Source organism: Xyrauchen texanus, chromosome 19 (genome assembly GCF_025860055.1).
Source record: "Xyrauchen texanus isolate HMW12.3.18 chromosome 19, RBS_HiC_50CHRs, whole genome shotgun sequence".
NCBI classification, from domain to species: domain Eukaryota; kingdom Metazoa; phylum Chordata; class Actinopteri; order Cypriniformes; family Catostomidae; genus Xyrauchen; species Xyrauchen texanus.
In genome coordinates this window covers 25,199,726-25,217,862 of record NC_068294.1, presented here as the reverse complement: position 1 = coordinate 25,217,862, position 18,137 = coordinate 25,199,726, and the positions used below count along the sequence as shown (strand labels likewise).

Below are 18,137 nucleotides of genomic sequence, written 5' to 3'. Positions count from 1 at the left end.
CTAACCTGCACTGACTGGACTTTTTCTGTGCAGGGAAATTCAACACTCCTGTAATTTAAAAGCTTGCAGTCTGAACACAGCACCAAAACGGAGTTGGAATTTGCTTGTGTTGGTTGAGCTTGTTGGATTATTGAGTGACCAGAGGTAAGTCTCTAAACATTTTTATCAGTCCTGTTTTATTTAATCTATTTAACTTTTTTTTTTTATCTAATAAAATACAACTCAATCCTTCAATTTAAAAAAAAATAAAATATTTGAAATATTTATGCAGACTACACTCATCACACTATGGATTTGGCAACAGCTGGTCGAAAGTTCTTTTAAAAAGAAGAAACTTGCATTGTTTTTTTTTGTATGTTTTTCTTACCTTAAGGAGCTATTTCTATCTGATCTAACCCTTAAAATTAGTTTTTATTCTGGTGAGGATGTAGTCAGGTTAACTTAGTGATATTAAATTATATTTCTGACTTCAATAAAACAAGTTAATTTATATATAACCACATGAAGCACATTTTTAGGTTGACATTTTCTTCAGTGTGTTATATTGTGTAATCTATTCAAATGTTTGTATAATGCTTGGTGCTTCTTTGTCTTTTCAAAAATATCTTGGAAAATTTTTTTATTTGTGATGGTTTAGTTTAATTGTGCATATTGTAGTAAAATCCTAACAAGTTTTATTGAAGTGAACAATATGATTAAATATGACTATATCAACCTGACTACATTAAGTGACAAAAAGTCATTTTTAAGTAGAAATCTAATATTAAGATAGCAATAGCAGGTCACTACTTTTTACAGTGTACCTTAATGAGCTATTTCCACCTGACCTAACCCTTAAAAAATAGTGGTAACACTTTCAAATAAGATTCCATTCATTAACATTATTTAATGCATTAGGTATCATGAACAATATAATTTTTACAGCATTTATTCATCTTTGTTAATGTTAGTTTATAAAAATACAATTGTTCATTGTAAGTCCATAGTGCATTAACTAATGTTAACATACACAACTTTTTTTTATTTCTATATGTTGAAATTACATTAACCAAGATTAATAAGTGATGTAAAAGTCTTGTTCATTGTTAGTTCATGTTAAGGGGATAGTTCAACCCAAATTGAAAATTCTCTCATCATTTATTCACCCATTCCAGATGTGTATGACTTTCTTTCTTCTGCAGAACACAAACTATGGTTTTAGGAAGAATATTTCAGCTCTGTAGGTCCATACAATGCAAATGAATAATATCAAAATTTTGACACTCCAAAATGCACATAAAGGCAGCAAAAAAGTAATCCATACAGACTCCAGTTGTTAAATGAATGTCTTCAGAAGTGATATGATAGGTGACAAACAGATCAATATTTAAGTCCAGTTTTGCTACAAATTCTTCTCCCTGCCAAGTAGTGGGGATATGCATGAAGAATGTGAATCACCAAAAACACAAGAAGAAGAATGTGAAAGTTAAAGTGGAGAATGACTGAACAGGGAGGAGAATTTATAGTACAAAATTAATAAATTATTAGTCTGTTTCTTACCCACACCTATCAGATTGCTTCTGAAGACATTCTGGATTACTTTTTCTGGCTGACCTATGTGATTTTTGGAGGTTAAATAGTTTTCTTAGTGTAGCCTAATGAAGTCAGCTTGATTCATATTTTTTGACTTGATTAAAATGTGCTAAATTTAGGAATCACAATGTTTAAGTTACCTGATAAAAAAAAAATAATTGTTCCTGTATAAGAGTACATTATCTCAATGCAAAATCTAAACTGTTTTCTTCTTCTTCTTCTTTTATGTACCTTCAGATGTTTTTTCTCTTGTTTGGAACTTTGTTGTTCCTCCATTTCTCTGCAGTGGGAGCAATCAAAAGAGCTGAGGGCTACTGGACACTCAAACCAAATGGTTTGTTTGTGTGAATCATGTCCATGTGCAATGTTCTCCATGTTTAATTTCAACAAAAATGCAACATACATGTTTGGGTTTAATGAACTCCTGGAATAAAATGAACACTGGCTTGGCCAGTGTGTTGTTTATTGAATTTTTGTTGGTGCATATTTTATTATATACCCATACAGAAATCTGATATATGGCAATATATCCTAAGTGCCCGACATATTCTTCTGCTGTTGTAGTGCATCCGCGTCAAGGTTCGACATGTTGTGCATTTTGAGATGCTATTCTGCTCACTACAGTTGTACAGAGTGGTTATCTGAGTTACTGTAGCATTTCTGTCAACTCGAACCAATCTGGCCATTCTCTGTTGACTTCTCTCATCAAGGTGTTTCCGTCCTGCCACTCACTTGACGTTTTTTGTTTTTTGGTACCATTCTGTGTAAACTCTAGATACTGTTGTTCATGAAAATCCCAGGAGATCAGCAGTTACAGAAATACTCGAATCAGCCCATCTGGCACTAACAATCATGCCACAGTCTAAATCAGTGAGATCACAAATTGTTCCCCATTCTGATGGTTGATGTAAACATTAATGGAAGCTGCTGACCCATATCTGCATGATTTTATGCATTGCACTGTTGCCACACGATTGGCTGATTAGTGATTTAAATAATCGCATTAATAAGTAGGTGTACCTAATAAAGTGGTCAGTGAGTGTAAATGCCTAAATATATTAACTTTAATTGTATATACAGTATATCTTCATGAATGGTGAATTATGCTTTTATTGTGTTATTATATATCTCGATGTATTATGATCTATTATTTTTCAATTGTCTGTCATCAGTGCTTGTGGTGGGTGTGGATGTGGCTAAAGATGTCAATATAGTACAAGTTCCACTTATCTGTAGAGAAGACTATGAAGAGAAAAAAGTTACATGGACCAAAAACCTAGAGGAGGGCCTGGAGGCCCAAGGAAACAGGATTATGGTAACAGTAGAGGGGTGGAAGGGGGGCAACTACTCCTGTTTCAACAATGAGGGCTCCTACCTGAACCACACACTGGTGCTGGCTCAGTGGACCTTCAGAAAGATTATCAAGAACACACCTGGAAAAGGTAGAGCCATCTTTTACATACTATAATATAGTACTTGGTGAAACCCCTTTCAGTACAGTTAATTTGACATTTTTAAAGCTTTTAAAGTAAAACACATGTGTCACTACTTTTTGAAATTAATTTCAATGTGCCTTTCTTAATAACACAATTATTTTCTATTTGTTTAACTGAAATCAAACAACATTATCAAAAATGAACCAAGTGGTTTCAAAAGAATTTATATTTTATTTTAACCTTACCAGGTTACATCCATTGTTCAACAAATAGCTATGGAGGCTCCTTCCAATGTTCCTGGACATGGGGTACAAACAGGGAGGGACACGTTGCTCATATCAAAGCCACACGGTAAGTTTCCCAACCTTGCTCTACGGTATCTAAACTAATTTACTATTGCAGCAAATGTTGGTTGATTGGTTGGTTGGTTGGTTAACTTTATTGTCCACGTTGTGGAAAATTGCTTCACCATACAATACATCACAAACAATATATAAATATACATATACATTAAAAAGGCATACAAAACAAGACAGAAGTCATAGATCCCTTGCATTTAATTTTGATGTGAGGAGTGTGTGGCGGAGAAAGCTAAGAGACTCAAACTGATTCTCATCCAGCGCTCACGGTAAAAGCAACATCAGCTGCAGTCTGGATTCCAGTGGACAGAGTATCACATGCTTAGACCAAGACTACTGTCCTTATGCAGAAGAGGTGGAACGCATCAACCTAACCATCTACTTCAGAAGCAGCTTTGTTGTAGAAACCTACTCCACAAAGTTCCTCATCATGGATATTGGTAAGCACTCAAAAACCTCTAGGAGTGCCATTATATACTGAGATAGGTCCTTAGAATATTTGTATTCAGTAGCATGCAGTTGATATTATAAAACAGTTTCTGCCTTCTATTCTCACTGGACAAGTAGAATTCTTGGACAGGCAACTGGACAAGCTCATGTTTGTGTTATATTGTTTAACCAAAGCACATATGCGCTAAAAAGTGGCAACCTGCAATTGTTACCTTAAGGATGTATTTCTTCTTGATCTAACCCTTAAAAATGGCATTTATTGGTGTAAACTGATGTAGTCAGTTTGATTGAATCTTATTAAACACTACTTTTTGGCTGTTAATTTAGATGTTACCACAAGACAGGTTCACAGTATGGTAGCAACAGACCACTCACCGGAAAGGGAAATGTGGCTTTTAATGTTTTTCAATGTCCATTCCATAGTGAGGCCTGATATGGTGGCGATTAACGTGATCAATCAAACAGCTGTAGAATTAGGGTACCCACAATCCTGGAGCACGCCAGCCTCCTACTTCCCTCTCACCTTCCGAGTGAAAGAGATTCGCTGTCGGAAACGCAAAAAATGCGACTGCTCCAAACCAAACTCACTAGAGGTAATGTTTATACTGAATGAAAGACTGCATAACCTTTGCATTACAAAAGCTTGGCAAATGTCTTTTATGGGTAGATTATAATAAATTGTAATCATATAACAGCATGTTAAATTATTAATCACACTACAGCTAACTGTAAAAAGTCACCAACTACCAGTGACAAAAGGAAGGACCGTATGTGTGAGAGCACGGGATGAGTTCTTCAGTTCCTCATGGAGTGAGTGGAGCCAGTATAAGTAAGTATATTTAATGTCTGTAGTATTCTTCAGTAGATCCAATAAATTGAGTTCCATATCCCCAATAAGTGATTTTAACATTTGTGTTTTGTTTTTAGAAAGGTTTCGAAAAACATTGTAATGCAAACCTTTTCTGTCCCTTTTTTTCCAGATGTAATACAAGGAAAAACAGGAGACAGAGAAACCGAGAACAACAGCTAATTAAGATGTTTTAATTTATTGTATTTATTGCAGTGATTTTAAGTAGAATTTTGCTTCCTGTAGTTATGAATGATGACTGACTGCTACAACCTATTAGACCTACTTTGGTCATGCTATACAGTATAATGTAATGCAAAGACATAATATGTGTTCTTGTACAACCACAATTCCAAAACAGTTGGGACAGTATGCTAATAAAAACAAAAAGGAGTGATTTGTCAATTATAATCACCCTTTGCTATATTAGAAGCTCTACAACACATTACATGATGTTTTACCCTGAGAATTTCATTGTTTTTTTTTTATTTATTTTTTATGTACAGTAACTTCAAATCAGATGATTGCAACATGCTCCAAAAAAGTTGGGACATTCTAGTGTTTACCACTATGAAACATTTCTTCTAAAAGCACTTATTAAGCATTTGGGCCCTAAAGACACAAGTTTGTTAAGTTTAGAAAGTAGAATTTTCCCTCATTCATCCATTATGTAGGTCTTTAGCTGCACAATTGTACAGGGTCTACATTGCTGGATGGTGTGCTTATTAATGTGCTACAAATTCTCAATTGGAGACAGGTCAGGACTGCAGGCGGGCCAATCTAGCACACACTCTCTGCTTACACAGCCATGTACTTGTAATCCGGGCAGTATGTAGTTTTGAAATTGTCCTTCTGGAAAATGCAGGGACATCCCTGGAAAAGACAGTGCTGGAAGGCAGTAAATGTTGCTCCAAAATTTGCATTCATGGTGTTCTCACAGATGTGAGAGTTACCCATTCCATGGGCACTGACACACCCCTGGCTCATACAGACACTGGATTTTTGGATCTGACGCTAATAACAGCTTGGATGGTCCTTTTCTGCTTTGGCCCAGATAACATGATGGCTCTGTTTTTCAAAGTCTTTTGACTCTTTGGACCAAAAAAACACAGTTCCACTGTTCTACTATCCAGCTAAGATGAGACCGAGACCAGAGAAGTCGGCAGCGCTTCTGAACAGTGTTGATGTAGGGCTTCTGCTTTGCATAGTGAAGTCTTAACTAGCATCTGTGGATGCAGTGGCAAGTGGTGTTGACTAACAAAGGTTTACTAAAGGTATCCCAAGCCCATGTTCATGATATACATTACAGATGATTGATGTTATTTAAGACAGCTATGTCTGAGGGATAAGAGATCACTAGCATTCAGAAGTGCTTTTCGTCTTGCCCTTTACGCACTGAGATTTGACAAGATTCCTTGAATCTTTAAATTATATTGTGCACTGTAGAGGGTGAAATGCCCAAAATCCTTCCAATTTGTCTTTGGGGAACATTGTTCTCAAAGTGCTGGATTATTTGCTGAAGCATCTGTTGGCAAATTGACAAGTCTTGAATGATTCTTTCTCTTGAAGGACTAGGCTATTTTGGGAGCCTCCTTATATACTATGACACAATTGCCTCACCTGATTCACATCACCTTGTTATTTCAACTTGTCAAATTGTTATTAGTCTTACATTTCCCCTGTCTCAACTTTTTTGGAGTGTGTTCCAATCAACTGATTTGAAATTACTGTATTTTCATAAACGACAATAAAATTCACAAGGTAAAACATAATATTATGTGTAGTTGTGGTGCTTTCAATATAGGTGAATTATAAGGGTGAATCTAATTTACAAATCACTCCTTTTTGTTTTTATTAGCATTTTTCATACTCTTCCAACTTCTTCGGAATTGGGGTAACATTAGTAACTTATGTATGTTTCTATACATTCTATGATAGAAATAATTGTATTTATTATTGTATTACAGAATTAAATGACTGAAATTTTTCTGATGTCCTTCCATGATTAAACAGTATATGACACACTGTAAAATATCCACATGCTTTTAATTAAATCTTGAGTGTATCCATTGTGTATGCCAAGTCTCACCAATCATGAATAATCATGCAGTATGTCGTGAATGAATCAGTACAAAGCATCCAACGTTGGGGAGCGAATTCAAAGTAGCTCAACTCAGCTCATATAGCGTACAAATATATATATTGCAATATTGGAGGGGAGTTTACAGGACTATCCAATAAGAACAAACATTACCTCATACAGATAACAATTCCATATGACAGACTCCTTCGAATCCTTGAGAGCCCAAAACCTATATGAAAAGGCTGCTCTCTACGAGAGCCTGATGGACCATGCCACAGACAATCGTATAAAGTACACAAACATATAGTATAGACAGAGAAAGAAAAGGAGGGGGCTCCTTACAACTCCAAGTTAATATGAAACAGATGTTTGATAATGCATACAAAAAGGAATGTCCCAACTCAGCATTTTCCCTCTTGGACAGAGCTGAGATGTAGACCTATTTCTAACAGTGCCCCCTTTGATAATGACAGTTATAATATAACATAATTATCACATTACATTATTCTCAGCATGTCCATTATTACAGAATAATACATGAAACATATTTCAATCAAACATTTCTTCCAAAGTCATTAGTACTTGATAGTTCTGTTTGCTAAGGAATATTTGAGAGAATACAAAAGTATTCATAGAACGATAAATCAACATCCTAATGAATGGAATAATACAGCAAACAATAAATGAAAGAATTAACAGTATAACTCCAATTGGTATTAAAGAAGATACAAGTAATTGTTTCCAACTTGTAATCCAATCTCCAAACCCATTTCTATCATCCACTTCTCTTCTCTGTAATTCATCAACAATTTTTTGTCATATTATTTATACCATCAGCTATGATATGACCATCTTCATCATTTTCAGTTATATATGTACAAACATAACAGTCACTCTTTTGCATTAGTAATTGTAACAAACATAGGCCAAATAATAACATAAGTAGAATGCATATAGCAATCGATATAATGGAAGACATCCAGGGTGCGAACCACCCAAACACATTGGAAAATGTCCCCATATTCCCTGACGCTATCAGCTAATTCCTTATTCAACTTATCCCTTTCCTTTCATACCTTCATGAATTCACCATCATCATCATCAATGTGACCCAGGATGTATGTATAGCATTTATCACCAAATATTTTACATATTCCTACTCCATCTTTAGCCAAGAATTAATCCAAACATTTAATACCTCTTGGCTATCCAACACTGTCTAGATATACTTCAGGGTCATTTGAGGCATCACATTCTATGTATCTTAGTTTCCGGGTGTTTACCCGTACCTTCATAACAAAAAACATCTTCATTTAATATTACCATAAAACATAAACCATCATACATTATTTCTAGGAATTAGAATTACACTTGTGACTCCTTACTGTTGTGTTGATACTGAACAGGCATATGCAAGCATGAACACCTGCCATATGCAGAGTGTCAGTAGGAATGTTGTCATGTTGACTGTTCCGGGTCCCTCCTCAGGTCCTGCTAATTCAAAGATCCCGGTTAGGCACTGGCGCTGCGTGTTCAGCTCCTCCAATGCTTTCACCGTTCACCTTGAATCAGTAAGGCCCTCCTCTGGAGCAAGCTTCACGCGGCTTGCGTGGATCCACTGTGGTTGAAGATCAGTCAGCACCTCCGTTCGGGTCACCGGCAGTACAGTAGTTGGGCCCACTTTGGCTCACCTAACTTCGTTGGTTTCAGATACGTCAACAGAACCTGCTGATTCGGAACAAATGAGTAGAACTTTCTGCAGGCAGAGGGAGAGAGATATCATCATTTATGTCATTTAATATTTTAATTAGGGAATCCACATAATCCGCGATGATCACCTCCGTGTCACCTGTGGAAAGATTGCCAGCGCGACCTCTGACCCAAGGGGTCGGGAAAGGTCTACCCATGAGAATTTCAAAGGGAGACATTTTTGTAGTGGCTGACGGAGACATTCTCATTTCCGTCAGTACAGCAGGCAATAAATCAACCCAATTTCTGCCCGTATCTAAGCATGCTTTATTAAGACGTTCTTTTATCGTTTTGTTCAAACGTTCCACGTTTGACGAAGACTGAGGATGATACGGGATATGAAAATGCCAATTAATACTAAGTTCTTTAGCTAATAATTGTGTTACTTTAGAAGCAAATGGAGTTCCATTGTCGCTTGCTATAACAGTTGGAATACCGAAACGCGGTATAATTTCTTTGGCAAGAACCTTCACTACTGTCTTTGCGTCTTCTTTTCCACACGGAAAAGCCTTAGGCCACTTAGTAAATCAATCAATAATCACGAGCTAATACTTGTGATTTCCACATGGAGGCATGTGTGTAAAATCGATCTGTAAATATTGAAAGGAAGTTCAGGATGCGGTAAAGCATCATGGCTGATTGCCTTGTGCCTGTTTGTTTGCGCACACACCAGGCAAGCATCCAATATCAAGTATTTCTTCGAATGTTCGCAATGCAGTATGATTGATTCAAATTTTGTATCACTTTCTCTTTTGACACATGTGATACACCGTGATAATGCCTACACAGCATTACAACAGTAGATGCTGGTAGCGCGATTATACCTTGTTTATCTCTTAAAATACCAACTTGATCTGGTTTTCTTCATTGGCTGCCCAATGAGTCAAATCATCTTGAGTAGGATTCGCTTGTAAGATTTTAACATCCAAATCATTAATCAATGATGAATTTATCATTGGCACTTCACTGTTTTGTTAATTTACATGCGGACTACATATTGCTTCTTTTGCTGCCCATTTCGCTACTTCATCCGCAAATCTGTTTCCTTTGGCTCGTCAGATTCACCTGTTTTATGACCAGCTACTTTAATTACAGCAAGCTTCAATGGTTGCTGTGCTGCACTAATCAGCTCGGCCACAATGTTGTGATGCGAAATTGGTTTTCCTTCGGAGGTTTTGAAATTTCCTTCCTCCCACAATTTAGCAAAATCATGGACTACGCCATACGCATATTTGGAGTCAGTATATATGTTGATACACTGACCTTTTTCCAATTGACAAGCTCTTGTTAAAGCAATCAGTTCTGCGACTTGTGCTGATTTATGTGGCAGTGAATACGCTTCAATTACTTTATTAGGCAATTCAACAATAGCATAACCACACAAATATGTACTGTCATTTGGCTTAAAGCAGGATCCATCAATATACCAATGGATTCCCTCCTCCAGGACAGACGTGGAAACGTCTGGCCTGCAAGCAGTCGAAATTTGGATCCTGTTCAGGCAGTCGTGGTCGTCGCTCTCAAATTCACCTTGTGTCAGCAACCTATGCAAATGTACAGTAGGGCCATGAATAACAGAAGTTACTTTCAACGTTACATTAGCAGTAGCTAACAATATAGCCTCATAGCCAGAACGGCGTTGGGCAGTCATGTGTTGAGTCGAAATATTATGCATAATGGCTCCTACCTGATGAGAAACATGTACAATGAGAGGATGTGACAAACCAACCTTTTCAGCATCCTGTATCATGATTGCTGTGGCAGCCACTGCACGCAAACAAGCCGGAAGTCCCTTAGCGACTGAATCAAGGGTCTTAGATAAATAAGCTATTGGACGGAAAGTGCCCCCATGCTCTTGGGCCAGGATTACTGCGGCTGTGCCACCACTTTCGTACACGTATAGATGAAAGTCTTGTGTGTAACAGGGTAGGCCATGGGCAGGCGGCCTTAAGAGTGATGATTGCAAATGTTTGAATGCTTGATTCATCTCACTTGTCCATGTAATATCGTCTTTGTCACCCAGCGTAGCTTCTCGCAGGATTTTGTCAGCAATTAGGCACCCACAGGCGGCAGTAATTTACCAGTCCCAGGAAGCTTTGCATTTGCTTCCGTGTGGATGGATGCTTAAATGTAGCGATGGCTTTGATCTTGTCCGCAGACAGACGAACTTGGCCTTGTGACAGTTCATGTCCAAGGTAATTGACTTTTCTCTGCACCCATTGAAGTTTGTCTTTAGATGCCTTGAAACCAGCGTCAGCCATAACACTGCAAACAATCTTTGTGGCAGCAGCACACATGTCCTCAGAGGCACCAGTGACCAGCAGGCAGGTGTCTGGAGGGAGTTTGACATCTTTCAGTGTATCATGCACTACAGCGGAGAAAACAGCCGGAGAATCTCTGAACCCTTGAGGGAGACGCGTCCAACTGTATTGACAATTCTGAAAACAAAATGCAAATAGTGGCTGAGTATCAGGATGAACAGGAATACTGAAAAATGCGGAGCTTAAATCAATAACAGAATAACATTTATGTTCTGAAGGAATATAATTAATTATAGCCTGAACTTCTGGTACAATAGGAGCAAGTGGTTTGATCAAATCATTAATTTTTCTCAGGTCTTGCGTTAAACGCCAAGTACCATTAGCTTTTTTAATTGGATTGATTGGTGTATTATAAGGTGAATGAGTTCGAACCAGAATGCCTTGTTCCAAAAATCGAGTAATGAGAGGTTTAATTTCCCTCCTCTGTTTTCCTTTTAAAGCGGGTATTGTTTCTGAAACACAGGCTTAGTATTTATCAAATTCGCCCTGTAGGGTTGGATATCTATTAACCCTACGTCATCCTTGTGTTCTGCCCACAATTGAGGGTTGACTCCCGAAATTTCTGGTATCAGCACAGTTGCAGACGAATCTTCAACAAGAGCACTTCCTGTGTCGGTTGTAATGGAAAAAACTGAAGGGAACAGAAGTGTCAAAGAGTTAGAGTCAAAATTCAATTTCATACCAAGTTTATGCATCAAGTCCCTACCTAACAGGCAGAATGGAGAATTCGGTATGATTGCAAAAGCATGCATTTTAAACAATGTCGGTACATCCTTAGAAGTAATTGGTAAGGCGGGCGTCAATTCACATTTCACAGGAACATTATTAATCCCTACAGAATTAATTTACTTTCCCGTGATGGAGGCTGAGTACACATCGGAAGATAACAAGGACACCGAAGCGCCGCTATCGATTAAAAACATGTATGGTTTATGGTCCACATTTAATTCAAGGAATGGCAAAACATTTGATTTATTTGGATATTGCATCGAAAGTTGTGACAATTCAGACTCTTTGCTCTCTCGCACCGTCAGGCGCGGTTCCATTCAGTTGGATATCTATCTGAATGTGTTACACTCTGTCTCCGGTTAGGAGGAGGGTATTTTTTCTCATAGTCACTAGAGCGCTTACGCATCTGGCTTCTATTAGGCTGTTGCTCAGTTCTTTGTCTGCAAGATGTCCAGAGCGACCACAGCAATAGCATTTAACAGGCTTTTTTGTGTGAAAGAACGGACGTTTCTGAGCAGCGGCATCAACTTGTAACATTATCAGAGTTTTTCCTTTGGAGGAAGCAAAGGCTCCAGCAGAGGAAAGCTCACATAAACGCATGTCAAGGTCATCAATTGACATCGTTAAAAAATTATTCGTAGTGATAGCTATAACATCAGCAAAAGGCAACGGATGAACCTTAAATCCTTCTGCAGTTTCCACGAACGGAAATGCAGTCGCAGCTTTCAAATCAGGATACAGTTTATTTTTCACGGGCTCACACACTAACGGAGCCTGAAGATAATCATAACTCAAAAAAGTTTTGTCTTTCTCCTCAGGCTGTGAGACTGACTGAGTAACACTCACCACTCTGTCAGACTGTGCTCTGAGATGAGCCCTTGGGGGAGAGAATTTGCGATCTTTATTTTTTCCAGCAGCTTTATCTATGTCAGGTCCGCGATCCCAGTACTTTTTCATCATTATCCAAGTTTTACAGGATTGTTTCATATAATCAAAGTCCCATTCTGGATCACCCCAATTTTCGAAAATCATGTCTTTCGCTGCAGTCATGTCTGTATCTTTAAACGATCCTTCACGCGGAAATTTATCTAATTGTATTTTGTCCTCTAACCAGCCAGCTAAATTTGATAGATAAGGTTCCGTAAAAGAGGCTTGATTATTTCTATCCATAAAATCTTTCGGAGATTCATTAAATAAAGGTGGATTTATTTTATTTCCCATTTTTGAAACCACACAAAAATTTGTTCTCCTCTAAACCAAATATAGAAAATTCAAATAATCAAATAGAAAAACAAAGAAGAAAAATTCTGCAGTGTCAATTGTTAGTAAAGCATTTTAGTCAAGGAAGCAAAGAAAGAAGAATAGAGAAAGAGGAAGAAGAGAAAAAAATCAAAAATCAAAATAAACTGTGCATTGATTCACTCACAAACCCCCAAAAAAACGACGGAGATTTTTTATGAGATATCTCGCAACAATCCTTCTTACAAAAGTAAGGAAATCACACAACGAAGAAAATTGATCAGATTTTCTTTACGTTCGTCCCGCAGTTGATCAAAAACTTACGGGGAACTCACATAACAAAAAAGAGGGGATCCATTTCTCTTTCTTTTTTCTTCCCGTATTTCATTAGAAACAGAGGATAACCTTCCCGCATTTATCAAAAATACGAGGAGACCGTACACTACTAACGATAAATAAACTTGATCATGTCCTTTATCGCCCTTCCCGCATTAATTAAATCACGGGGAGTCATCAATCTCTGATGACCTATACGGTCTTTCAATAACGCAATACGGCACTATCATAACATTATAATCATATACTTTAAAATTATTTCTCAACAAACAATAAGAATCAACTCCTCATTAAAAAGGAAATTTAGATTCTTACCATTTGGAGAATCCCGGACGAGCCCCCAATTGTTAGAAATAAAAGTCTTCTAAATGATAGCAGTGCCTTTTCTCTCCGTCTTTTATTGAGTCGTGAATGAATCAGTACAAAGCATCCAACGTTGGGGAGCGAATTCAAAGTAGCTCAACTCAGCTCATATAGCGTACAAATATATATATTGCAATATTGGAGGGGAGTTTACAGGACTATCCAATAAGAACAAACATTACCTCATACAGATAACAATTCCATATGACAGACTCCTTCGAATCCTTGAGAGCCCAAAACCTATATGAAAAGGCTGCTCTCTACGAGAGCCTGATGGACCATGCCACAGACAATCGTATAAAGTACACAAACATATAGTATAGACAGAGAAAGAAAAGGAGGGGGCTCCTTACAACTCCAAGTTAATATGAAACAGATGTTTGATAATGCATACAAAAAGGAATGTCTCAACTCAGCATTTTCCCTCTTGGACAGAGCTGAGATGTAGACCTATTTCTAACAATAAGCAAGACAGGAATTACTGTTATAGAAATTGGAGCAAAACCAAGTGCTATTCACCACATTTCAAAGGTTCTCTCCACAGAACTTCAACATAAAATCAAAAGAAACACTTATCCTATTGATCACTGATTGTTCAAGTATTGATTAAAAACAAACCATTTATTGAAGCCTAAAAAACAAAACACATACATAAAGTACTATTATTTATGAGTGATCATTATGAATGGCCTTTTATGAAAAACAAAGGTTGTGGATTTTTGAAAATTATACAATTTGTGAATTTGCGATTTTGAGGAACTAACTCAAACAAACATGCCATTGAATAACTGTGGCCAAATTGGCAATTCAAGTAAATAACGAAGAGAGTGTAAAAAGAACAGGGGAAAAAAAAAATTATAATGGGAAATGCCATCATAGGTGTCACAAGCCGTTCTGAATGATTGGAATTCCACTAGTCACCAACCAGACAATTAATGAGTTTTACATTTTAAATGAGGTCAGTGAGAATAAAAATGTGCAAATCATTAAACACCATTACAGATAATGGATTTTGTAAAGACCCTGTGCATTTTCTGCATTTGCATGTTTAATGTATTTGTAAAGTCCATATAAAATCTAAATTGACCCTAAAATTACTCTATGTACATTTTTAATACACACTGAAAATAATTGGAGTCTATTTTCAAGTAAAGGCTACACACAGTTCTTGGTTGCTTTAATTTGAAATTCTCAAGTAAAGTTTACTCACTCTTTGTTTGTACGTTTTACTCAAGGGACTGAATGAATCTATGCCTTTAAAGTGTGCTGGCATCTCAATGCTTTTTTAATGTACTCAGTCATGTACCACGTGACACATGGAGGCCTTCCACAGGGAAGCTTAATGCATGCTATATAGTCTATTATATCACCTTGCGTTAATGGCAATAGAATCAAGATTCAGATCTGCGCTCGCAGACCTGAACACTTAGTGCACAAAACACAGGGAACAACTGAAATTTTAGTAGAAAATGAACTTCAGACTTCACAAAACAAGAATTTACCAAACATAACAACAAAATCAACATATAAAAACTGTGTAAATCAACTTACAAACAGAGAAACCATGCAAGCCATTTAATTATTCAAGCTTCAAAAAGTGATGTAAATTAACTTTTTTAATTTACTCGTAAAATTTTATCAAATTAGCAAATAAATATTTCTACTTTAGATTGATACATGATGATGTATTGTAAATATAACAAATAATCATAAATGTAATAATAATCATATATTTACTTAAGCTAGAGCATGCGTTTTTGCATTTAAAATGAGTACAAAAGAAGAATCTACTTAATATTTTCACGTTCACACTTAAACTAACTTATCCAATAAAAAAAGAACTTAATCTTTTCTGCTATATTTACTTCACCTCCAAATCCCTGTAAAAAAATGTCTGTAATTTTATAGGTAAAAGAATGTAAAAATGCAACAGTAAAAAAACGTTAATTGGTTAGTTATCTTAAATTATATGGTAAAAATGTATCATACATATTTAATATATGTAATTTTACGGGTATAATAATGTAAAATTAAAGTTAAAATGATGGTGAAAAACATTAATTGGGCATTCAAAGAAGTCACATTTTCATTATATTTTATGTGAATAGTTGTTTCTTCTTATTTTTATGTACATTAGTGTGTTATATATTATGTAATAAATGTTATTGCTTGCATTATTTTAGTTTATGTTACACTGATGGTGTTTGTGTTTGTGTGAGTAACACTGAGCACTGTCATAGTTAAAATGTCATGTTTATATAGTTTAATATTATAAACAGTAGTTAACCGTAAAATATACAGGCATCAAAATTGCATCCTGTAAAGCCTGAAATATGGTTACCATATTTTTTATGGCCAATGGCTGGCAGACACAGCAGCTGGTATTTTACCATAAATTTAATAGAATTATTATTTTATAACTTGCTCTTCCTCTGAAATGACTTTGCTTTTCCACTGATGTCACTATAGGTTGTGTTTTCTAATCGAAAATCACGTGGAAATACATATATGTCACATTACAGAAGTATGTGAACAGGGCTTCACATTGACTTTGTGTTCTTTGCATGCCTTAAGCTTACATCCAGTACTTTATCTGTGATTTTACCTATCCATTGAAGTTTCATCAAGCCTCACCACTAACATGAGTTTGAGATTAATTAAAGTAGGCATAATTATGCAGCGCTAATTGAGAAGGCCACAGTCCCTCCTCATCAGAGACTTTTCAGAGCAAGTGTAAACCCTGTTTGATCTGAGAACCATTTCCTCAACACCATTATGAGAGACAGTAAAGAGGGTACAGATTGCTGACCTACTTATGAAGTACAGAGACTAAAAGAGAATATTGGCTCACTCCCATTGGGACATGTGCTCTTTGAGGCTGATAGAAACATCTACATGTGTTATGTATGACCTTGTCTTGTTTTACCGTTGCCCCTTTGTTTTCCATTTTTGTCCCTTTTGTTATTCCATAGTCTTCTTGTTAGCGTTCGTGTTTTCTGTCATTGTTTTCACCTGTCCTCATTAGTTTGCCATTTGCTTCTGTTTGTCATCTCGTTATCTTGTTTTGAGTTCTGTTTGTTCATTGGCCCCTTTGTCCCTTGTTCATGTATTTATACCCCGGTTTTTGGTTCAGTCCTTGTCTATCGTTTAATGTTTGTGAGTGTAGTTAGCCTGGTTTGTGTTCCCTGCCCGAGTTCTCTATTCATGTTTATTTCCCCACTGGGGGTTTTCCTTTGTGTTTTGTTAATAATAAAGAAAGCTGCATTTGGATCCTCAACCTTCGTCTGCCTTCATTGTCGGCAATTCGTGACAACATGCTTATAATTAAAAGATTTACAGTCTATGTCTAGCAACATATTAATCAGAAACACTGTCTGTAGCTATATGTTTGATTTTTAATGTTCTATTGAACACACATTGTCTAGTAGTACAACAAACTTTCTACCAGATATAATATTTTGTAAATACTGGTAAATTGTAAATGTCTTGTGATCTCTGATTCTGAACCTTTGTCACCACAGTCAATTTTTAACACAAATTAACAATAGAAAAGAATTGCAGATAATGGGGGATTATACAGACCTACATGGTTTAAATGATAAAATCTCATGCAGGTAAAGGTTCTCTGTGTTTTCAATATTCTAAATGTGGACTGCTGTCATGGGTTACACACAAGATTGCAGCTTTTGGGACTGCTCTTGTGGGTTACACATGTGACAGCATTTTATTTTGTTACAGAATGGACATTTACCGTATATTCCTCAGATGCTACATCACACTCTGTAAATGATGTTCAGTCATATGCTTATATGGGAGGGAAGTTCATGTAATCAAAATCAGTGAACAGCTGAGGCAGCGATGCATTCTCACACTGGCTTGACCACAAGAGGAGAAATTTCTAGATGTTTGGAGATGGCAATTCCCCATGCAGCGTGCAGAAGTTCAATTTTTAACCACAGTATATTTGCTCTTATTCTCTGATTGTGAGTGAAAAGAGAGATCGAGATATAATTCCACTTACTTACAGCTTGCCCCAACTACATAACACCCAAATTTAGGGCACATTTCATACATCACAACCCACCAAAGTGACATTTATTCGGACTCAAAGAATTACATAATCCTATATGTGAAACCTTAGCATGTGCAAACCTGGCTGCAAGGTATCACCAAATAGAAAATTGATTTTGTATACACAAAGTAGATAATGTATATATAGATAGATAGATAGATCTATCTATCAACTCATCCATCCTTTTCTTAAAAAAAAAGAGCAAAGATTGAGGTTACAGTGAGGCACTTACAATGGAAGTGAATAGGGCCATTTCTGGAGGGTTTAAAGGCAGAAATGTGAAGCTTATTGTTTTATAAAAGCACTTACATGACTTCTGTTAAAACTCATGTATTATTTGAGCTGTAAAGTTGTTTAAATGGTCATTTTGTACAGTCGTTTTAGGGTTTGTTGACAACATCATCATGGCAATGAAGTTGTAAAATTAGCTATAACTTTACACAGAAAAGTTTAGTAAGCTATTTTTATAACACTAAAATCATGTTAGCACATATTGTTTATGTCTTGTGGCTATACTTTTAAAATATTGAGCATTTTACCATTTACTGATTGGCCCCCATTCACTTGTAAATGCCTCACTG

General features: G+C 36.5%; 1 protein-coding gene across 1 annotated transcript; it reads left to right on the top strand.

Moving 5' to 3' along the window:
• The first annotated feature begins 1,809 nt into the window (after nucleotides 1–1,809).
• LOC127659792 (interleukin-12 subunit beta-like) lies at nucleotides 1,810–4,861 on the top strand. The gene is made up of 7 exons (XM_052149748.1): nucleotides 1,810–1,906; nucleotides 2,745–3,014; nucleotides 3,257–3,359; nucleotides 3,629–3,807; nucleotides 4,241–4,410; nucleotides 4,540–4,646; nucleotides 4,798–4,861. The coding sequence occupies exons 1-7, from the start codon at nucleotides 1,810–1,812 to the stop codon at nucleotides 4,859–4,861; spliced, it is 990 nt and encodes a 329-aa protein (XP_052005708.1).
• The last annotated feature ends 13,276 nt before the right edge of the window (nucleotides 4,862–18,137 follow it).

What these genes read in the sequence shown, in the direction of transcription:
- LOC127659792 (XM_052149748.1), top strand. Translation starts at nt 1,810, where the DNA reads ATGTTTTTTCTCTTGTTTGGAACTTTGTTGTTCCTCCATTTCTCTGCA. An exon ending in GCTCATATCAAAGCCACACG is followed by an intron (nt 3,360 to 3,628) that starts GTAAGTTTCCCA and finishes ATTCTCATCCAG; the next exon opens with CGCTCACGGTAAAAGCAACA. An exon ending in AGTGAGTGGAGCCAGTATAA is followed by an intron (nt 4,647 to 4,797) that starts GTAAGTATATTT and finishes CTTTTTTTCCAG; the next exon opens with ATGTAATACAAGGAAAAACA.